Source organism: Sipha flava, unplaced genomic scaffold (assembly GCF_003268045.1).
Source record: "Sipha flava isolate LNK unplaced genomic scaffold, YSA_version1 299_pilon_pilon, whole genome shotgun sequence".
NCBI classification, from domain to species: Eukaryota; Metazoa; Arthropoda; class Insecta; order Hemiptera; family Aphididae; genus Sipha; species Sipha flava.
This window is the reverse complement of record NW_020272971.1, coordinates 1297539-1322667: the sequence shown is the minus strand read 5'-3', so window position 1 is coordinate 1322667 and position 25129 is coordinate 1297539. Positions and strand designations below refer to the sequence as shown.

Sequence of the window (25129 nt, the reverse complement as noted above, 5' to 3'; positions counted from 1 at the left end):
TTATTTTTATTTTTTTATTTCAATCCCAACAATATCCGATGATTATTCAGCGTTTTCGATCGCACAATGGTCTACGCGCGCGCAACATGAATATAGATACGTACGGGATAAGAATTTGTTAGAACAACAAAACGTTCGAACAGGGAAATAGAATATAAAAAAATACCTCGCGTTATAATACACGCGTTTTCTCCAACGTGTCAGGTCGATTCAAACCGACCGTTATTGTACAAGACAATTGGCGTCGCATAACACGCGTAACACACCGTGTACGCGTACATATAATGTACACGTATGTAAATCACGCGTTCGCCTCCACCCGGGCCCATCTCTGGTACGGTAAACAGTTTTTATTTTAGTTTTCATTATTTCTACGTTGGCTTTTAACCGGGGGGAGGGGGTGCGCGTACACTACACTCGTAGTCGTCGCGATTGTGGCGCGCGCGACTAACCATTAATTTCGACGGGCCTCGTGGAAAAAATAATAATAAAAAAAAAAAAAAAAAAAAACGCCGAGCAGTTTAAGTTCCGTTTTTTGTTCATCGTTTTACACGCGTTTCTATCATTACGGAGCAGAACGACGCGCGTCCATTTAAACGAGACAAAACATGCGGAAACGTTGAATGTAACCGCGCGCGTGCACAAAAAAAACCGTGTTTTATGTGCACCGTGTACGCGGGCGCGCGCCCATTCGTTCGCGACAGTCTTAAGAAGATCAAGTAATAAAGCCGAAATAATGTGTACGGTATGTATGTACGCGTATTGCACGCCACGAAAAACCTCGTTTTTCGTTGGATTTTTACTCCCCTCCCCCGAGTCGTAATTAAATCTCAGTGTTAATTATCGGAGTTCAGATTTGCACGAACGGGTGTAATTTAATTACAAGGATTCTCGCCCTTGAGGAATGTTTTTTTCGTTTTTATTTTTTTTTTTTATTTTTTTTTTTACCGTAGTCAAGACCACAATCAAATCCCGGCTGGCGTTATTCGCGGTTGTTTTTGTGCGTACACGTGTACACGTACGTAAAAATTCATACCCATCAACACCGCTTTGGAATAAATTAAAATACGTTTTTAACGTACAATTAAAGAAAACATTATCTCGTCAGCGTATACAAGTGTTATGTATATATATAAATATTTGTGTCTTGTGTATGTATTTATATGTACACGTGTTTGTAGGCGCGTGCGCGCGCGCGCGCGTTATGCGTGGGTGCGAAGAAGGATAACATTATTTCATTCCGGTTCGTTCAATTCGTCGACAGCGAAAACCGCGTGCCAGGACGACAGGAAGTAAGGCGAACAGAATATTATATTATTATTGTTGTTGTCAAAACACATCTGTGTACGGTAACAGATTGATTGGAGGTTTTTATTTATCTTCTTAGCTCGTTTTGGTCTATATTATTATTATTATTATTATTTATTATTATTACCGCCTGTGAATCCATTGGTTTTTACGTTTATCATCAAAATTATCGAAGAACAAAAAACAACTGTATAATAGATATATACTTACAGTATGATAAAAACGGCCATCGTCGTCGCTCGCTCATCGATTGTTTGTTTATATAAACCTGTTCTTTTTTCTTTTTCTTTTACTATTTATCTTCGATTCCAATAAATGCGAGCCTAATTAAAATAATTTTTCCCGTCAAGAAAATGGCTCAATTTCTCTCTCTCTTTTTCATTCTACCGTTTTTTCGGATTTTCCTTAATACCCGTAGTCACATCGGATAGGGTGAAGAGTTTCAGGAAAACGTTACAGCGTAGCGGTTTTGCCGTTGACAAGTAATTATGTCGCCTGGGGAAAATGCCGCCATCGCCACCGTCTTCCAACAATTTCATTAATTATATAACTTATTTTCGCCACTCCGGGAGCTATTGTGAACGCGTAATTTTCTTTGTCACCCGTGCAACAACCCCGTACCACTAACGCCGCCCGCACCATTAATCCTCAGCACCTCTGCTCAGAGCTCTGTCTAACGAATTGATTAATTTTGTTAACTCCGGAACAACGTTAATTATTGCTTAGCAGGTAGTATACAATTTAATTTCTCCTACAGTTTTTGCGAAGAAGTGTGCAGCACAGTTTAAGCAATTAAAACAACTAAAAGCCCGCAATGAAATATAAAATTTTTTTTTTTTTTTTTTTAATTTTTATTAGAAATAAACAATCTATACAAGTAATGCATAATAAGCTTATGTGCTAAGAGAAGACATGACATGAAAAAATTGAGTAAGAAGCCACCCACTGGCAACACTTAGCATGAATTATTTATATATGTTTTTTTTTTTTATTTTTTTCCCATATGTTGAGATTAGATGAATATATACATGTAACGAGCATAGTATATTTTAAATTTATAATTGTAGTAGGTCACGACACCATTTCCTTTTTAGCCTGCGCCTTGGATTCCCCGGGAGAGTTTGAGAGGAGAGGGTTTTAATAAGAGGATTTTGGTGGGATAGAAGTCGTGTGCGGTACCGCAAGTAAAATGATTGAGCTTCTTCATTGATGGTTTTTATGTGAAAGTCATTATGTAATGTTAGGTTAGAGACGTATGGTGGTGCATTGGACAGACGACGGAGAGCTAGGTTTTGGAATACTTGGATTTTATTGGTATTGGATTTTTTTGCTGAGCCCCAGAGCTGTATGCCATAAGTCCAAATAGGTTTTAAGAGGGTTTTGTAAATTAGAAGTTTGACTTTCAGACTTGTTTTATTATTTCTCGATATTAGAGGATTGAGGATGCGCATACGGGCGTTGAGAGTCAGTCTTTTGGTTCGAATATGATTTTTCCATGTTAGTCGTTTATCAAGATTGAGTCCCAGGTATTTTATTGTGTCAGATGTGGGAATTGGGATGTTGTTTAATGTAACAGTTGGACAAATTCCCTTCTTGAGAGTAAATGTAGTGTGACTTGATTTGTTTTGGTTTATTTTGATACGCCATTTGTCGTACCAGTTAGACATTAGGCAGAGATGGAGTTGCAGGTTTGATGAGGCGGTTACCGGATTTTCACTAATTGACAAAATTACTTTATCGTCAGCATAATCAGCCACCATGGTTTGAGGCGTGGTGGGTTGATCAGCGACATATATGTTGAATAGAGTTGGAGATAGGATGCCCCCTTGTGGGACGCCAGCATTGATTTTGGTTATTTCTGAGTATGCAGAGCGATAATGTACTTGAAAGTGACGATCGGTTAAGTAAGATTTGATAAGAAGAAAGAGCGGGTGGGGAAGAAAACTTTTGAGTTTGTAAAGTAATCCGTCATGCCAAACCCTGTCAAACGCTTGGGATACATCAAGAAAGACACAGGTACAGTAAAGTTTTTTTTCCAACGAGAAAGATATTGCATCGACAATCCTATGAGCTTGATGAATGGTACTATGTGAGGGTCTGAATCCAAACTGGGTGTTCGGAAGAATATTGTTCCTGACAATATATGGAGTCATTCGTTTGAGGATAAGCCTTTCAAAAATTTTCGATAAGAAGGGCAAGAGACTTATCGGCCTGTATGAGGATGGGTCGTCTAAGGGTTTATCAGGTTTAGGAAATAATATAATTTTTGAGAATTTCCAAAGGATCGGAAAGTAGGAGAGTCTTAGGCATGCATTAAATATATATGTTACCAGTACTATTGCTTTTTTGGGGAGGCATCTAGCTACTTCTGCCGTTAATAGGTCGTAACCTGGCGATTTTTTTAAGGAGTATTTTTGGATAGCTTGTTTGATTTCATTGGGCGTGAAATATTTTTCAAGATGATTGGAGGTTGAGGGAAGGTCTAAACCAGCCTTTACCTCATCAACAAATTGAGGTATGAGTATGTTATGATGTGGTTGGAAGGTTTCATGTAGGTGTGCTTTAAGAACTTCGGCTTTATCGGTATCAGAAGAAGCAAGTGTATGGTCAGGTTTCTTTAGAGGGGTAGAAGGAGTTTTAATACTAAGTAATTTCTTGGTTTCTTTCCATAAGCTACCGTCGGAAAATGAAAGATTGGTTAGTTTTTGTTCTAGTGTATCCGCTTTGTTTTTAGCTAGGGTTTTTTTTAGGGAGTTGGCTAACTTATTATAAGCGTTTTTGTGTGACGGTAGACGCGTGCGTTGATAAACTGCTCTGGCTCTACGTTTTTCCACAATTAGTGAGCGTATCTGTTCAGGAAGGGGAGTCAGATTCTGGACTGAGTGCTTAGAGGTGGTTAAAGTATTGGATAATGAGGCTGCTGAGTGGATAAGTTCGGATAAGTTATTGATTGCTTCGTCAATATCGTGCTCGGTCTTTAACTTTATTGAAAGATCAACTTTTTGGGCAATTATGTTATGAAATGTATAACGATTGGTTGATGGTGAGAAAAGAGAGTGGCTAACTGAATTTATTTGAGGAGTCGCATCAACATTTAGTATTACAGACGAGTGATCCGAGTTTAAGTCTAAGATATTGTTTACAGCACAGTATAAATTACTCGGAGTTTTTGAGATAAATATGTCCAGAATATCAGGTTTTTTCCTGCGCGATGTTGGCCAGTATGTTGGATCAGGTGGTGCAAGTATTTTAAATTTTTTAACATTGGTAAAATTGTGAAATAGGTTACCGCGTGGGTTAGTAACTCGGCATCCCCAGCTTTGGTGCTTAGCATTAAAGTCACCACCCGCAATAAAGTTGTTAGGAAATGTGTCAAAATATTCGGTGAGATTAGTGTCTGTTATAAGGTGCTTGGGAGGGCTGTAAACTGCTGCAATACAAATAGGAATATTATTAAGTGTGATTGAGATGGCGCAGGATTGGATATGATTTTGAGAGAAGTTGGAAAGAGGATAGAATTTTAAGTTAGTTTTAATAAGTATAGCTGCCCCACCATGTGCTGTACCATCAGGATGGTTAGATTTTAGTAGGTAATAACCTGGAATGGAAATGTGAGAATATTTGGTAAAATGAGTTTCTGATATTAAGGCGATATCTATGCGCTTGTCAAAGAGTACTGTCTGGAGCTCATTAACATGATTTTTTAGGCCGTTAGCATTAAATAGTAAAATAGATAATGAGTTATTAGTGTAGGAATTAGTCATTGTTTTTGTTTAGAAGTGAAGTGATGACTTGTGTCAGGAGAGCAATTAAAGGGTTAATAAGAGATTTTAGTTCACCTACAAAGGAGGACATGAGTTGAGTTAGGTCGGAGGGTGGAGAAGGTTGAGGTGGTTGACTAGCTGTGGCCTGTGCATAAGTTTTTGTGGGATTAGATTCATTCTTATCCGAAAGGGTAGCGAGTGGGTGGCTTTCTTTTACATTATAAGGTTTAACATTTGGTTTGATAGTATCATGTAAGAAATTACTTTTATTGGTCGGCGTTTTTCGGCGTTGAAGTTCCTTGTAGACGATGCAACCACGGTAGTTGGCTGGATGATCTCCAGAGCATAGTACACATTTGGCAGGGGAGTCGGGCGACTTAGTGCATTCGGAAGATGGATGATGCGCGCTGCATCTAACGCAGCGTGCTGAATAACCGCAATACGCCCGGGTATGGCCGTAGTCTTGGCAATTTTGGCATTGGCTAATTAACTTAGGCTTGTATGGTTCTTCAACCTTAATTTTTGTGTGCAGAAGGGAAGATAATTGGTAGATTTGATTAGAGTGTTCGGTAGGTTCTAAATCGACGAAAAACAACGGGAGTGGGTGCTTGCTGGTTTTGTGTAGAACATTCGTGACTTGTCTGACTTCGAAGAGGCGCGTCTCGAGTTCAGATTTTATTAGTTCAACTGGCGTAGTAGGGTGGAGATTGCGGATAACTATCCTCGTGGGTTTGTCCTCCGCAAGTTGGTATGTGTGGTATTTAGCGTTATGTTCTTTTAAATAATGTATTAGAAGTCTATAAGATTCGGGATTGGCGGTCTGTATTTTTAAGCGGTCTGTGGTGGCTTTGCAAATGAAGTTATCAACTCCTATCAACTCAATTAAAGTTGTGCAGAAGCCAGGAAAGTCATTTATTCCTTTCATAAAGATCGGGGGAGGTGGTTTGACTCGGGGAGTGATTTCAGAATTTTCGGCTATCATGTCAACGTCAAATACCGAGTCGATCGGTTCGGTGATCAAAAGTGGTTCGTAGCGATTGCGTGTTGAGAAAAAGAGTTTTTTTGTTTGTGGCTGAGCAGTTTTTGTAGAAGAGGTTTTGGAGGTGGAAGAGCTAGATGATGTACTTGAAAGGTTTCTTTTACCTGTCTGAGTAGTCCAGTTTCCATTTTCAGGTCGGTTAGTGATGTTGTTTTGGGTGCTGCGGCCTGGGTTGTTCATCTCAGAGTTTTGTGTTTCTGATTGTTTATGCGTATTTGCATTGGGTTTGGGCTGTTGATTAGCGTTGGTGTTTTGTTTGGTTTTTGTTGTCGACATAATAATTAATGAGCGAGCGGCGGTGGACGGTTGTTATAATATATGTAGCAAGACCGCCTGACGGCGGTCGGCAGATAAGATAACCGCAATGAAGCAGTTACGTAACACTGTGACTTACGTGTGACGAAAATACCAAATAATAGTGCGTTTTCGCACTTGATCAATATACGCACTGCCTAACAGATAGTTGGGCATGGATAGTTTTATAAAAAAAAAAAAAACAAGTTAAAAATTAATGATAAGTTTACACTGTTAATATAAGTATAACGCAATTAAGCATTGAAACTAGACGTTCGCTAATTAGGTAATTAGGAAGAGCGGTAGCGCGAGATACGTGCGTATCGGTCGGCTGTCACCGCGGAACTGATATAAAATTTAATTTTAAAATTAGCGAAAGTTTATAAATTTTGACTCGACCACTACTGCTCCGTTAACGCGTTATAAAATGAATTTAACAAAAATAAAATCGATTAAAGAATTCCATAAATTAACTCGGGTGAATGCGGTTCTATAGTCTTTTAAATAAAATACACATTATTATTAAACAAACGTTCGTCATTGTGTTTTTCACACATCACATTATAATAATAGTTAATAGTTGTAATTATTTTAATTTCTTTTAACTGTGTTATCGGTTTGGAAAATAGTGTACAACATTTCATTTCCAAGTGTTATTATATGAAGAGGGATGGGCTGACGTGAAAGTTATTTCCGCGTTTGAGTTTTTTTTTTTTAAACATACCATTCGGGATGATTGTAACGAATTATTTAATTTTTAGATTATTGGAATTTCCCCTTAAAAAAATATTAAAAAAATGTGAATCAAGTTCATCATAAAATCGGACACGTTCGACAAAACGTACGCAATTCGGTCCTGAGACGTTTGGGCACTATGATTTTATCATATTAGTATTACCGTTCACCCGACGTAAAGGCGAACGGGTTATTGAATTACGTTTGGTTGGTCGGTAACGACGCACGACGAACGGACTAATCTGTGCGCCTCGAAGCGTCATCCCCGCCGGGGTAGGTGATGGAGAAAGGGTAAAAACCGTTATCGGCCGTCGTTGGCGGTATCGCGCGGTAACCGGATTGCGGTAATAACACGACGAACGGATTGGCGACGGTCATTTATTGTTCCTTCGCGGCCGGAGGCGACACGGGCCGCGGCCGTATTCGTACCGACCTAATTACGAACGTGTCAGGCGCGCGAGGTGTTTGCTTTGTTCCGCGTGCGTACGTGCACACGCGTGCGAAAATCGGGAGGGGGAAAGGGGTAGGAAAAAAAAGGGGTAGTTAAGTGTGATACGGCCGTACGCGTGTGTGCGAGCTCACAGGGGAAGGCGGTGGCGGTACTTTCCGCAAATTATTGATTCTTCCTGGCCGTCGCCTCGGCAGAATAAACGGGGACTCCGCAAAAAGTCTGGCTTTTTATTTTAAAACACACCGCCCCTCACCGTTCTCGACCCTTCGTCCCGCCGGTGTTCCGGGCGCTCCGGCAAATTATCCGTTGTTGTGTTGTTTTGCACTTCAGAAATCTCTCGGCGCGCGCGCATATTCTTGTACACATGCGTCCGTGTGCGCGCGTGTACCAGCGGTGTGCGGCTTACTAATTATTGAGGTCGTCGTACAACATGAAAGGGACGCGTGAAAAACCATGTACACGCTGCGTTGCACTTACTACGAAAATGCTAATTAAACCGAGGCCGAGCGGGAGAGAGAGAGAGAGAGAGAGAGAATGAAAAAGACGAACTCGATTCGGTTTTTCGAGAGCGAATCGCGCGGAAATTAGCCTCGTGCACCACAGCAGTTTTTTGCGATAGCGATTCGCGTGTACGTCGTTGCCTAACGTGCGAATCGATCGAACCCCCTCCCTCCGCGCACTATAGGTGAAGTCGGATTACGATATCGCGTACTGATCCGATTCACCGCGTCGCGTCCTAACAATATTTTGTTATTGTTGTTAATCTTTTTTTCTTCCCCCCCCCCCCCCCCCCCCCCCCAACAAACCTTTACGACCTTTTACGTTTCATCACGTAATAACACAACATTTTGTTCTTACGGGAACGTTTTGCTTTCGATAACACAACGCGCAGGGGTACGTAAACATTATGTACCACCTACTCGTCGTGCGTTTGTAGAAGAGGAGCGCGTGAGAATCTGCACCGTCACCGTCTACGCACGTGTAAAATATTTTCCCTCGCTGTGCTTTGTTTTTTTTTTTTTTTTAAACAGTCATCTTAAGAGTTCCGATCGGTCGTAGAACCCGTTACGGATTTGTCCGTTGTTTTAGCGTAATGAGAACGCGAAGAAAAATAAATGCATACGCATGTACGAACACACACACACGCACACAACATTTACGCGTACGACCGTCGAGGTGTTTACCACACGTGTATAGACGTATTTCTTACGCGTTTTACTTACTATCCGTTTGCTAAACAAGTACTTACCTCTTACGCACAGTTGTACATCACTCATACGTCCAATACACCCGTGACAGTGTATTCGGATTAAGAACTACCGGCTTCCAGTGACATCGTATTAACGTTATAATACGTCGTAGTCGTAAGTGCACCTATTCGCACGCCTTTGTACACGTGATTGGGGAGAGGGCGTCTAGAGGTCCGACAACTTATTTCCCCTCCCCCCACCCGATTTAAGCCATAAGACGCGTGTATAACACGTGTTGTAAAAATAATAAACATCTTAACCCACACCCCATCGCCGTTCCGAAACGATTCGGAGTACGCGCCCCCTCGCCTAAATCAATCGAATAACGTTTATGCGTACCGCGCACGTAATCGCGATTTCCGAAGAAGACAATGAGGTCGGGACGGCGATGTCACATCGATAAGTAAATATTGTAGACGTGCATTGTTCGTCGGAACGCGTCGATAACGATTTCGAGAACAGTACCTGTGTCGTAAACGACGACGGTAATCACGTTGAAATCGGATTACATATTTTAATGAAACGCCGAACGGACGTTTTAAGTGGCCGTGCGACGAGCGCATTGTCCGACCCAGGTACAAGAATACAACAACGGTCGTATTTCGCGGGGGTGGTGTGCGCCGTGCGGTGTAGGATTATCGTAACAACACAATAAACGTGCGTGGAAAAAACCGAACTCGGCAATTTTCGATAGCGCTGTGCAGGCCGACACGCCCAAGCCCGTACGTCTTTCGATCACCTTTTCTACACCTGTACACGCACACGTCAACCGACGGCGAACGTTCGCGTATCGATTGTGTCATTTATTTACGCGTATTCATACGGCGGGGGTCGAATAATTCCTCGTGTATCGCAGGCGAGGCGAAATTATTATTACTATGGTCCGGCGAACGCGTGTCCGAGGGGCGTTTTGCCCGCCGCCGTCTAACCGCACTTTTAATGTTTTTCGCATCCTATCTGGCTTCCGTCGTATCAGCACGACCAGTGTTGTTACCATCGCGGCCCATGGTCGGTGCACAAGATATCGATTTGACCAAAATCGGTTAACCGCCCGACGGGGTAGTTTATTAGTAGTGCGCGACCACCTCGCGTATACACGCACACGTATTCCGCCTAACCTAACCTCGGCCGGTCGGCGGGCCGGGGGCGCGCCGCGGACTATAAACGGTCGGAATCGACGAAGAAAACGTAACGGCAAGTGTATTATTATTTTTTTTTTTATACTTCTTCCATCAGATTGAATTGATGACAATCATTTTCAAGAAATGTTAACGCTTAGCTTCCAAATGTATCCTTTGATACAAGGGATTTTACCGATCACCGTTTTTGTCTATTTATTATTTAATTTTTTTTTTTATTTCTTTAATCTGCACAAATTGATCGAGAACTATTTTGATTAGTTATAATCGTCTTTATTTATTTGTTTAAACTCGAATTATTTTTATTCAACGAATTGCTGTAATGTGTATATAATGTATAACAGTAATAATAATTTATTAAACTTAAAAAAAAAATTAGCGTACAAATTTAATATCTAATTAAACATGTAAATACGTTCATAAAAAAAATATATTTTTATTTATTTTAAATTTAATGTTTTAAAATAGTGTTGATAATTAATCGGCACCAATTCAATGATTGAAGGGCTTGTGGATAATATACGATGCTAATTACTGTTATAATAAATTCATTACCCTTTTTTATTAAATTAATGATACAATAATGTTATTAAATCAAAACCGTACGTAGATGACGCATGTAAATATAAATTAATCAATGTCATATCGCCTTTTTAATAACATGCTGTCGACAAATGTTATTTATTGCCGTGACGAGTTTTATTCTAGGGGTTCAAACGACACTATTAACGATTACACTTTTTTTATGGTTTACAAGACGATATCATTCACACCTATGCGTGTATACAATGTGCAACTACCGATTCGGTATTAAATGTATAATTCGACGACAGTAATAGTAAGTTATATCAACCCTCGGTCATATGAATTCTTTAACGAGGTGTTAACTCGAAGTAAAATATCGATTAACTGGAACGGCTATTAGTGCGATTAAGTTCAAATAAAAAATAACAAGAGTACGAAACACAAATTGAATCTTAAAACGGTTATTGTTGTTTATCCTCTTATTTTTCCGTCGTGTTTTATCAACAACGTGCAAATTAACGGTCGATCCTCTAACTCGAACACAATTACATTATTTTATTCACTATTATATTACGTTATAAACATAACGGCTCAACCGTTCAGTGTACCTACTGCCCTCAAAGGTGCATTAAGATTTTCCGGTGCGGGAAGATTTCAAAAAAATAAGTACTATCAGCATTTGTAATTGATTATAATTTCTATGATTTCACAACAATTGAATACAACAACAAAACGAACGAGATACGATTACTTATTATTTTTTTTTGTTTTCGTCATCAGAAGTACATACCTACATAAGAAAATTGCTTTCGCACGACGAGCTGATCCGGCGCGCGCCGACCGACCGACGGTGGAACGCCAATAATCGCGACAAAACGGTAATACTACCGTTTGTAATTGCCGAACGCTTTGACGAATGTTTAAGTGCGGATCGTGGGCGTAGCCGGTAAACTTTGTTATTGTATAATTTCTTCCCCCTTCCGGCTCTTTTGTGCGTACAATTAGTCGGCGGCCCTCGGCGGGTTTGTCACTAGCAGGTCGTTGGAAACGAATTGGGGTGGTCCGGAACCAGTTATTTGCTGATTATAACGAGAGCCGAAGAAGAATAGCAGCGTGGCAGGAGTGCTGTCACACGCAATCCTGGAAATGCGCGGAGGAGACACGTGACGTTGCTAATTGTTGGGCGTGGCCGCCGCCGCCACTGACTTCACCGTCGGCGCCGCCGTCACGGTCGTTTTGTGATTTTGTCACCAGAAATGTGTGCGTGCGTGCAAAAATGTTTAGGTAGGTGTAACGTGCTTAAACGGCGGCGGTGGTATTACCACCGCCGTGGAGTGCACGGAAATTCGATTTAACAAACGAAAAATCGAAATACGATTATTATTATTATTATTATTATTAATATATGTGTACGTTTTAGGCTGGTTTATCTTTTTAAGGACTAACACTCGTTCGTGGTAAAGATTTGTACTTCACTCGAACTTATATACTACGTATCAACAGCGGTGTATACAGTGTGTGCACGCACGTAAATATCCGTATTCATGCTACCCGGTGTATGGCGTTGTGATACGCGCGGCATGCTCACGGTGAAGTCTACCACGATTGAGATTCGAATGACCGTTCAACTGTAGTCGACTTAATTTTACCGAAAACAATGTAAAAAGATAAAAACCGAAAAGATGCGTCAACTCGAACTTATGGCGATCTTATAGTTTGTTGCACTACGCCCTATCGACCTGGACATAACTGGACAACCGTAACTGCGGTTTATATTTACACTGGCAAACGTGCATTAGTCTGATAAAAATGTATTCGATTAATTATTCGAATACAATTTATTCGTTATTCATTATTCCGCATAATCGTGTTTACCTCAAATTATTCGTAGATAGTTTGAAATTCCAGCTTTATTGGTATATTCCGTATTCATAACAAATTATCAACCTAGATTAGTGTCGTGCATTGCTATCGATGAAACAAATGTAATATTATAATATTGTAAAATCTTATTATCAAAAATTTCATAAAAAAGAAAAAAAAAATCATAAATGATATTGTTATTGATAACGGACAATTTATTTAATTCGTTTATTCACAAAAGCCGTATTTAAGGTGTGGTTCGGGGAGACAATATCCCCTCTAAAAAATTGAAGGGGAGGCAATATTTTTACGGTGATTCTAAATAAAATAAAATAGATTTTTTTTTGTATTCTCAATGAAAAATTATTTATTCAACTTTACTAGCCCGGTCATTTTTTAGCAATATTCATTATCAAAATTTTGTGTTACTGGAGTAATTTAAATTATAACTTTGAAATGTTCGTAAAATTAAATTCTCGAAAAAATTAACAATAACAAATTAAATCAAGTTATAAATATGCGTTTGAAAAATGTACAATAATTATGTATTTTACTTATATTATTTGAATATCTATTAAAATATAGGCAAATTGTAGGTTAATAATATTATAATTTATAAGATTCAATAATAATTCTTATATTTCATTTTATATTGATTTTATATTAATAAAGTTCACACTATTGCACCTTTAAATGTGAGGTTTTTTCGTAAAAATTAGTAATATTAACTTTTTTATGTCTTAGTTATTAGAATAATCGTTACTCACCATTTAAATTCGTTTATGTCAGCTCGTTATCCATGGGTTTTGACAAACATGCGTCATCTGTGTACTAATAATAGCCACAGCAAAACTAAACTAATTATATTACAGTTAAGTCAGTACTTGATAAATTAAACGCAACTCTTCTGCGAAAGATTAAAAACTTGGCGAGTGACTACCATGTCAAAAATATTCCGAATAAACACTTATTCGACTGCAAACGCGAACCCGAGATTTTTTTTTAAATATTTTCTATTTTTAATATTTGTGTGATATTACTATATACATAATCTGTACGTACATGTATATATATATATATATATATACTCGCATATGTATGTTTTTTTTTTTAAATTTCTTGTGAATACTTTATGGCTGTGTAAAAAAAGTTTTAACCCGTATTTAGACTGTTCGCCCATATTCTACATTTTCACGTACAATTAGGTGTTGGTTTATGTATATTTGCATATGGTAACATGGTCGGCTACCTACCATGAATGGCGTAGAACGACCACGATGCATTACGATACCACATTTAAAACTTACCTATATTCAACACATACAAGTATACGCACTTAAAAAAATTCAACCCCGTTTTTGCAACCACTGCTTCATATACGAGTATGTCAATGTCGGCAATCAGTCATTACCGGAAACGACTATTCATTAGTGATAATGGCTGATTTAATTAGGCAATGTTGACACTATCTAGACATTACTGGCCAAGATTAATAATCAAAGTTGACAATATTTTATTTATTGTATTTATTATAAGTTAAAAATCAATACAGTTTATAATTATATTGATTTTCACAGGGCTATTTCACACTAAGCTATTACGATTTTTCGAGTTACATAATTTTGTTGCTGTTCCACAAGCTCATCGAATGTTTACATTTTGTTTTACAATAACACATCTGATAACCTTCGCTTCCAGCAATACTATTACAGCCTCCCGGAGAATTACTTCGTTTTCTTTTGTTGACAGTGTTGTACTTTTTTAAGTCGATAAAATTTTGCTCGCAAAGAACTATTTCTGTGCTTGTATACTTATGTTTCAGAAAACCATTTTCTGTACCTATACTTTTTATTCAGTTAATAAAAAAAAAAAAACATGAAATCAATATGTATTATCTCATTTATCATTTACTTAAGTACTCACATAATTTATACAAGTTCTCTTGAATATCTGTAATAACAGCCAAATATATTTCGAGATGATCCTCTAGCCCTATCAACACCAGTAATCGGTATGCATACAGTAGTCCCCCCCCACATTTACGTTTTCAAGTTTGCTATTCGATGTTTTTATAATTTTCTTTCCTGATATTCTAAGCATTTCACCGATTCTTCACGAGTACGAAATACGAGAACATAGGTTTTGTTGTCGTTGATTAACTAATTATTATTCATACCGGAGAAGCGATCAAATATAGGTTAGGTCAAGTATCCGGTATTTGTTGGATACACGAGCACGTATATCTATCGGGTTCGGACAGCACTTAAGACGGATCAAAACGCTCAGCATGTGCTAAACGACATAGCGGTGAGACAATAATTTCGGATGCATTAGGGAAAAACAATCAAATGTGACAGGGTGCTCTGCGAATCATGCCCAGAATAGATGTGAAACGGCTCGCTCAAATATATAATATATTATATTATGTACACTATTACATCGTATAGTTATAGCTGGTTCATGGTGGAACATGCAGTATTGAATAAACCTACCCCATCGTCCAACCGCGGTGTACACTAATCTGTGTACTCATTGGCTATAAAAAAAAAAGGAAATTTATTGTCAACCACTAATGTTATCCTAGATTATGACTAACGTTTCGAATCTTTTCCGCCCGGACAAGGTATTAAACGTATGATATTATAAAACATGAATTTTTTTAAAGATTTAATATTATTTATTTATTATTTCTTGACGGGTATTTTGTTATACAGTCTGAATGGCGAGTTTGGGTTGGCGAGTCATTTAAATGCTTCTATTTTTTTTTTTTTTACATCAATTGAACTTTAAACATTTAGAATACAATTAATTACTTTCTAAAAGATGATGAACATAATACCGATTGGAACGATTTGTTTATGAAAAAAAAAAAATTCAATGTGGTCCCAAAAGAAACCGAACGATTTAATGGGTAGGTATATATCCCGTTTTATTGTAAAAACCACGGTTTCGCTCTTTTTTTTCCTCTACCGATTTATCATTTCAAAAGAAATGAATAATGTTGGGTATAAAAATAATTCGATATGCACGCATCTTAAAATAATGTCTAACCGCCGAGCACATATAGCATTGAATTTGTTCTTTTCGATAACATTTATTGCACAAGTCTTTGAAAACAAAACGCCTATTTTTGCCCCTCCAGAGAGAGAAAGAGTGTGAGGGTGAGAGAGAAAGGATGGGGGAGATGGAGGGAAATATCTTATTGAAGGTTTTATAATACCTCCTCCGGATATAGGATATTGAGTGTATCACGGCAAACGATTTGTGTTTAATAATGGAATGTAAATATATATATATATATATATAAATAATTATATGTGCGAACCAAAGAAATACGATAACTGTCAGGTCGGATTACCACGCGGAGACCTTTGCGAATCAAAACATACTGGCACACATACTGCCGTAACTCGATACGGGTGCGCGCGTATACGGCGGTTTGCACAGAAATTCACGAATAAAAGGAATACAAAGAAATATTTTTTTTTTACGCGTATAAATGTACACGATCGATTCGGCAAAGAGATACCATGGGAAATTCAAAGATAATAAGTCAACGAGACTTTTATTCCAATACGAATAGGTGCATACATATTATACCGTATAAAACAGTTGTACGTAATCGTATACATATAGTTTTACATCCTTGTAGAGGTACTTTTATACTCGCTTTTTCGAATCCGCGTCTGATCCGTACGTTTTATAATAGGCTCGAGCCTAATACCGGTGTTACCAGTGTTTTTGCCCTGTACAGCATTGTTATATAGCAATAATCGAGCGCGCAAAGTGATAACAATTAAATCGATTAGTCGAAAACAAATGCACGGATGAGAAACACACTTCATGCTCTTCAGCAAATAATTCACATTCAGGCTGGATGTTAACGAGCTAATACGTTTAAGTTCAAACGTTAAAACGACGAGTCACGTAAAAATAAATTAACTCAATTAATTTTATCGTTTTCATATTATAATAATGATGATATATTCGAAATTCAAAGGTTTTCAGTACGTATTGAGAAGTTAAGACAAAACGTAATTTATTCAGCTACACGCATTAATAATTCCATTATATTTTAAGTAACTCGCTCATTCGAATTCAGTCCCGTAAAATTAGGTCATATACCTATCACCACCATAGTCCAATATAAATATATACGTACTTTGCATCACAATTGTGCTGACATTTGTGATTTACCGTCTGTAGTATTAAAATATGAATTAAAATAGTGTCATTTTAATATTTACAACAAATTTAAAATATATTTTATTGATTACAGAACGATATATATAAATAACTAATCGGTGTTTTGTTATTTATTTTTTAGGATTTTCACAACTCCAAAAGAATCCGGCGTTCAGTCCTAATAGCTGTATGTCAGGTAAAGTTTCCAAATTATGTACACTCTAAATTTTTATGTATCTAAAGTTTAGATACTTTTCAACGGTTTTCATGAACTTTTACGTGTGTGTGTGCGTGTGTGTGTGCGTGTGTGTGTATGTGTGTGTTATGATTTTAAGGCGAGTCGCATTAAAATATCTACGATTTACCGTTGGCGTATGTAGGTTCTATGCTTCAGCTAAACCGCAACGACTTTGTTCTTTTATATAACACTTTTTTCCACAAAGGTGGAATACATAGTTTATGTTGCAATAATGGTAAAAACAATTGTGTAGATAATAAACATACTCGTATTTTACAATAAATGCTACTATAACGTCGCTTAAATTGATACCTACATCACAAAGTGACAAAACACAAATTATAGAATTTTTAGATTTAGAGTATCAATTTTACATACGTGACATATCTGTTTTATACCGTGTTATTTGAATATTATAAGCATTTGGGCAACGCAAACATTTCATACTATCAATAAATTATCTTATTCAAGACCATTAATCAAGGTATATGATATAATTTTGAATTCCCTATACTTATTTTCCATTGTTGTACACAGAGTAACGTTTATACTCGTGTAAGAGCAACACGAAAGAGAGTATTGTTTTTTGTTGATGGTTTTTATTTTAGAACTATAGATAACATCTCTATACGTGATAGATGAGTGATAGATAAATTATACGACTTCGAGCCTTTTTACTTGGCAAAACAGATATCGTTAAGTTAATAACAACATTTTCTGCGACAGAATTTTAACATTTAAACAGTTTGTGAATTTACGAATTAACTTCATACATTAAGTAATCTTAACAAGCATTTAAAGAACTTGACTATTTCTGGTAAATATATAACCTATGAAAACCATCAATGGAGTTAAAATTGAAAACGTATTTCATATTATAATTAATATTATTCGCAACAGCGCGCATTATCATAAATGTCTGAGAAATTATATAAAAAAAAAAAATAATTGTAAATACATCACAATTAATTTTAACATAAACCACGGATTATTATTTCTGATGCTGTCAAGTTCACTGTTTTCATCGTGATAACTTTAAATTTAACAAAAATAAATTTATCATTTTTTTACGTGTTGTTCGACATTCGGTTTAAAGAATTGTCTTTTACGTTAACTTGGTCCGCTTTGTCACTGATCGATATTGCATTGTTTACTGCGTACGCAACATCGGCTTAAAGAAATGTTACCGGTTTTGGTGCACCGAGTTGAACATTAAAAACACAACTGTCGACGATAAGAGCAAAAAATAAATGCAATAAGCCAGTTTATCATCCTTTTTTCGTTCATGTTGCCTTCAGTCATTAGAATCAAACAGCACGCCGCTTTAACATGAAAATAATAACAATTTTAACTAGATAATTTTAGAATTATTCTTGATATAAGAAAAAAAAAAAACTGTACACAGAAAAATAATGAGTACACCTATAATTTATTTGAGTTGCAGGGTTCAATAAACATTGACACTTAAAAGTTTAAATTTAGAGAGAAAAAATAATAGTGATTTGTATAAAAACTAATTTAAGTAATTTAATCCTGGTGGTTTTTACAAAGTTGAGAAAATCAAGTGTTAACGGCGGAAAAATCTAGTCACATGTTGTCTGCTACAGTTGTAGGACTATAATACTAAATAGCGACTGCAAAATAACTGACTAACGATTCCGGTCAAGTCGATAGAATAATCGATAATGCGGCAATTTCGCAAATCAAAAAACTGAACGTGTTTATCGGATCTAAAGAATAAATATGAATAATACAAACTCAAAGGTATACTACTTGCATGAAAATTTGGGCTATAATATGGTTTTATTAACATTAATTATTTTCTTATTTTTTTTTCCTTCTCCCGTGGAGATTTCGTGTCATCCCTACACTGGATCCACGTTATCACTACGGTTGAGAACCACTGCGATAAGCCAAGAACAAATTAAGAAAGAAAAAAGAAACGAAGCAACTACAATCGCGATAATTGGATTAGGAATAATTATTATTCGTTTCACGGCGAAACGCGCGCGCCCGTTTGAACGTTCGGAAAATACGCTGCTGCTCCGTGCACCGCGCGATTCGTTCTCCGCGTGCGATGGGAATAACACGATTGCGCGGTGTTAACCTCTTGTCACGAGCAAGGGAACGTTCATTGAAAAATACCGGTTTGTCTTCAATAGCTCTTTAAACCACGTTCGTCGTCTATTGAGATACCATTTCAATAGCATGTCGCCTCTTTGGATTAACAGATATACACATACACGTAAGTCCGTGCACGCGTGTGCGTGCGTGTTTGTGTGTACGTATTATTATAATTATTATTATTCAATTCGATCTCGGTACGCTGTTGTACGCGAGTCGGTTCGAACCGTTCGACTAACCCCCCCCCCCCGCACCACCGCCACTCTAGCGAGGGTAGAAAAATAATAATAACGCTGAAATACGTCTAATCGAATAATGATAAAAAGAAAAACGTGTAGTGAGCACAACGAGCCCGACCGTCGTTTTTGGCGCCACCGGGCGAGGCCTGATCGATAATAACGTATTCTTCTGCGTTTTAATATTCTGCGCGTCGTGTTTTTCGTCCGGACGTGACCATGTGTACGAATTTTCATTGCCGTATCGTCCGGCCACGATTTTTTCGCTTTTGTTTTACGTTGAACGCCACACACACCGTTGTCGGCGGCTCTCGTTTTTAATTTATCAGTTCCGATACAACCGTTTTCTTTTTCTTTTCTTCTCCTATCCTATTATTATTTTCTCGTCCAATCGCTGTCGTTCTTACGGCCCGATCCCCCCCCCACCCCTGATTGTATACGATTTTCAACAATCATTAAGTATTTATACGGAAGAGAAGCAAAAGAAAACCACTACATTATTCGCTTATTTTTTCTTCATTCGAAACGTTGTTGTATTACAAACATGATTACGATTCAACCGTAATATGAACACAAAGTACATCGAATTGAATCACCGACGCTCTAATCGTTCATAACATCGTTCACGAGTAACCGTGAAATGTATTCGTATTTCAAATATATTATCTCGTTGTTTTATAGTAAAGTTTTTTACGGAGTGTGTTTACTAAAGACGTACAAACAATCGTTGCCGTCGATTTTGACTTTTATTATTATAATTATAACACTGGTTTAATTTAAACTTTTATAATACACTTGTTTATCTTAACTGTAATTGTCATATTATAACGTCGAATCTTAAGTAGCTTTCACGTCCAATTTTTCATTAAAATTACATTTAAAAGCGTCGCGTACTTGCGACATGATTTGTAATAGACAACGAACAGCTGAGACAAAAGCTCATCCCTAATGCTTAGTTAGTTACATCATAGTTAGCTGCATAGAATGTCTTTCGACTGCACCTGACATTTCAATCTTCACATTTTTTCATCGGTTATCATTACACGATTTACACCTGTGTTTAACTGATTCAAAAGGTTACGTATTGTTATACATACCATACATATATATGTTGTTTTAACTGCTATCGAATAAATGGTAAAAAATTCAATTTTCAAAAAATGGAAGCTTTTTGCTTTTGGATTGTAGATTTTAATTTTTGAGCTTTGGATCAAATTAATTAATTTGAATTTATTCTTGAATTTGTTTTGATGTAACCAATTTTGTAAATAGTTCTAAAAGTTAGCAAACCGTTGCAAGCAAAAAACTTAAAGCAGACTTGAGCAGAGTTGACTGCCGTTGATGTACTTCATTAGAACCTTAGCTTATTTCAACGAGATATAATCCTGAATATTTTGAAACTATTTACCAAACATGTGTAGAAATGTGAGTATGGAATACGCATACACGCTCCAGATGTAAAAATAAGAAAAGTGTTATAAAAAATCGATACATCACAAAATCAAATTTTTATTCAAATAAAATCAGATGAAATAAAGATGACAACATTTTACACAACATTAGGTAAAATGATGAATGACATTAATTCTAAGTTTAACAAGGTGTCATTATGTATCATCAATTCTATTGGAAATATGGTGAGCTTGAAGACTGGTGAAAATATATCATATACATGTTATATAAATAATATATAATTTGATGTAATGTTGTAAGAAAAATTAAATTTTATATATCTGAAGATGATTTATGTAAAAAAATAAAATTATTTCAAAATATGCCAGATAATACCAAATGTTACAACAGTTCAAACAATTTGTGAATGTCTAAAAGATTCTACCAAAATTTAAATTTTTTTCAACTTTTTTAAAGTTCTACGCTAATTTGCCACAAGTATCTGTTACAAATTGTAGTTCATCTATTGAATAATTGCATAATTGCATCTATTGAATGAACATTTTTATATAATGCTTAGAGGCTTAAAATACTTTTGCCTCGCTACCTTTAGTTTTTAAATATACTATGCCGTAACAATCGAAAACAGAATAAATCTATTTTTAGTAAAATTCTACGTAGTCTTCATTCTTAAAGGTAATTTAAGAAGCCATATAAATTATTATCTATTTGCAATACAAAAACTACACATTTCACCAAAACTAAAATTACGCGTGGATTAAAATAATAAAATATAATTGACTGTAAAATTAATCAAATTTTTTACTAAAATTAGGTAAATCAGAATACTAGAAAAATAAATAGTAAATTATCATTTGATTACCTTGAAAAAATGCTTTGTTTATTGAAGTTAAATTTTTTTTTATTTATTTATAAAATTAAATTTTCTGTGATTGAAAATTTAAAGTATAAAATACTCAAAGTTTTGTAGATTTGAGGATAAGTCCATTGTATTACATGATACTTGAAGTAATTAAACTTAGATTTAACTTGTATACAACATATCACAGTTTATTACAATAGAATCTGTACACCGTATCTATGGCCGTACCCAATTAATAAGTTATTAGTTTAAAAGCATGCTACTATTACTGCTATTGTTCGCATTTATAATTTTCCCGAAAACTTTCCTGTCGACTGAAAATTAATTTAGGTACTGGAGTAATCTTGTTTAACATGATATTTATTATTATAATTAATGCATTTAAATGTAACAAATATACTTATTTATTTTATACAGATACTTTTTCGATACTTTGAACAACACAATCGTGATGGTTGATCATTTTAATCATCTAAATTACCTAAGGTTTAAAAAAGAACCACTTGTAATATGCATATCCTTACTGAGCAAACTTATAATCCATAAAGCTATTGTAATAAAAAAAAAAAATGCCTCACTTAAAATATCTTAAGATTTATTTACTCGTTTTATCTTTACTGTTCAATACTTCCCCCTAATTTAGACCTATTATCGCAGATTGTTTAATTTAATTTTTCTATACAATTCACAATGTCAACGGTAAACAGTTACTATAGAATGTATTAAGTATGGGATACTTGAAATTTAAATTTTAACTTTGATGTATTATCGATTACCACTAAAAACGGTAATTCCATGTTGCGGCTGGAAACTAGCGATTCCGGTTCAGCGATCTGATCGTATTTGATCTGTGCGGGCACAGAGTACGGAAAACTGATGGGAAATACCAAAGGAAGGCGATTAAAAGAAACATTCGGTCGTCAAAGATTAACGATTTTTCGTTGATAATCAAAACGGAACAACCCGTACTCGACTCCGAGATTTCTTTTTACGCTCGTCGTGGTCCCTGTTAATCGATTTCATTCTCGGCTACATATACTTCCGCGGAGCAAAGGTTGGACCGACAAATCACAAATATGTCGTCTCGCCGAAGAGGAAGTGAACAGACACATCGTCGCGGAACCCAGCGCGGATAGAGGTACGGCCGTGATCGAAGGTCTTTTCGGCGACGGCATCGGTTGTATTCAGACGCGCGTAACAGCAGTAGCAACGGCAGTAGCAGATTGTCACCGTGACAATATTATTATTATTATCCTTCGGAGTGTCGTCGTCAACCTCGTCACAGCTATTGAAGTAGACGCGCGGAGGATTCAGACGGTGACGAGAAGGGAAAACAAAAACAAAAACCAAGTTGCAACAAAAAATAATAAACGAAATCACTCGAACAGCAGCGACCATATGTCACGACGACGACGACATCGTATTAGGTGTCGTGTGGAAGTATATTATTGCGTGTACTGTCGACAGGAGGAGAAAAAGAGACAGAGCGACGGAGATCGTGGGCGGCATTCATCGTATGGCGCCAGCGTCACCTGTTGACCTTTGTAGTGGTGTCGGTGGATCCTCTTTTCCTATTACTTCTCCTGCAGCTCGTCATATCCTCAACCACCTCCCCCCACCTCCCGTACACCGCCATGTAAGCTACTTGACGTTTTCCTTTTACTCGTCCACACGCACGCACACGCGTCTCACTGTTGTCGTGGTTATTATTATTGTAACGTGTAAAAACACACACGTACAGGCGCGTACAAACATCGGAATCGGCAGGTTTACACGATATATTATATTGTTATAACGACGACGACGGAGGAGAACTGCTCTCACGCGGGCGCCCGTTCACAGGATGTTCTCATGTCCGCGGTCGCGCGCGCGCGTCTCATTGTAAACGTGCGGTCTCGTCTCTGCAACATATGACAATCGCAGCCACCGCAACACAACACGTCCTATTATCCTGCCCGTAAATCACACCACGACGAGTCGTCGTCGGTGCAAGGTCGTCGTCATCATCTTTTGTGGGCTGCGAGTAGGTACGTGTACATGTGCGTTCTGTGCGATGTGTGGGTCACTTAACGTTTTTGTATAATAATCTTAATTACACGTATAATCGAATACCGATACGTTAGTAACAGCTCGACAGATTTTTAACACGCAACATGTGTTCGAATGAAACGTGGAAAAACTAGCTCAAGTCGAATGCGTCGTGCATACGCGGGTGTGAGTAATGATGTTTTAGACGTAAAACGCCTTCCGAGCCCCCCTCCCTCTCATCGTTTCAAAAATGTTTAGGGAATGTAAATTCGTTGTTTTATACGCACACTAAGCAATCGGTAGTTTTTGTACGTTCCTTGGGGCGCGAGATAGATAGATAAAAGTGACCGAATTAAATTTATCCGTCGTTATGTCTTCATTAAAATCTAATAATAATCCTGAAAATTGATCTTAACTCGAACTCAAAAGATACAATACAACAAATATCATATGAGCCCGGTTATGCGAGAGTGTATGTAGAATTTTCTTATTTTTAGTGTCCAACAGTTTTTTCTCGTAAAGCTCATTAGTAGAAGTCTTATATCCGATCTTAACGTAAAGCGTGTTTGTGGGCTTGATAAAATGAGGTTATTTTTCTCTTTATTCGTCTCAAACTACCATACTTGAGGTACTGACGTGAATTAACAGTGAAACTATTTTGAAAACAAGGATATTTTGTTTTCATTTCATGCCGCTTGAGAGTTCTTGAGTACTTCTGCGCTTCGCCCCGGGCATGAAAATAAGAGCGCCCGTTATTCTTTTTATAATATTTTTAGAAATATCAGAAAACACAATAAAAAAAATAAAAATAAAAAAATTGCTACAACTCATCCAAAAGGATACCTATATACGTGAAAAACGTTTTCAAATAAGTATTTTATACGAACAATTACCGATCTTTAGTAAATAATATATACCCATACTATATCAATATTATAATCTATTGGTTTTGAAAATAATTACATTATACTCCAGTGGTAATATAAATGTATTCAATTATTTATAACTATTATATATTCATGAAAAATATTTTCGATGTATCTCATTTAATGCACGGCGTGATACATCACGCGATTAAATTTAAAAACCATTTCAACGTAGTATACTTGTACGAAAGTACTCGCGTGTTACATTTCTTACGGTTGTCTGTACAGTTATTTGACGCGCCGAATAACCACGTAATGCATCACTATATGTAGGTACAAGCATATTTTTGCGTAATGAAAACGTACGTAAAATATTGTATTTATTCGCCGGAGTAAGTACCGCCGGTCGTCTTGTTAAATAACACTTTTAGACCCTCGTACAGTTTGTTTACACGCCTCGTAATGGTGCGTTTGCGGGGGAAAAGAAAAAAAGAAGAAAAAAAAACCTTCTCCAACAATCATTGACAATTATAATCTCCCGCAAAATAATAAATCGTTGCGGTTGTTGTGAAAAGGTGTTTGAGGATATATTACGAATATTTATGTACGAGTGCACGTGTATGTAAATATGCACGTGCGTGTGTGTACGCTTCGGGAACGGTCGTGTGCGTGCGCGCAAAGTCTAAAAAGGTAGGCCATGTTGGGGGGGGGCCGGCTTCACGAGTGGTCCCTTTGAAGCGGTTTAATTGGCAGCCATTACTCCGTTGTGTGCACACCGTTCGCGGACCTCGCGCAGTGTTTGCGTTTGA

The 25129-nt window shown here is 37.0% G+C and overlaps 1 protein-coding gene across 1 annotated transcript in view; it reads left to right on the top strand.

The window, feature by feature from the left end:
- Nucleotides 1-25129, top strand: part of LOC112685960 (visual system homeobox 1-like) — a 192608-nt gene that overhangs the window by 98070 nt on the left and 69409 nt on the right. The window contains exon 3 of the mRNA XM_025558032.1: nt 16696-16749. Coding sequence (XP_025413817.1) covers nt 16696-16749 — 54 coding nt within the window. The remainder of the gene's footprint in view (nt 1-16695; nt 16750-25129) is intronic.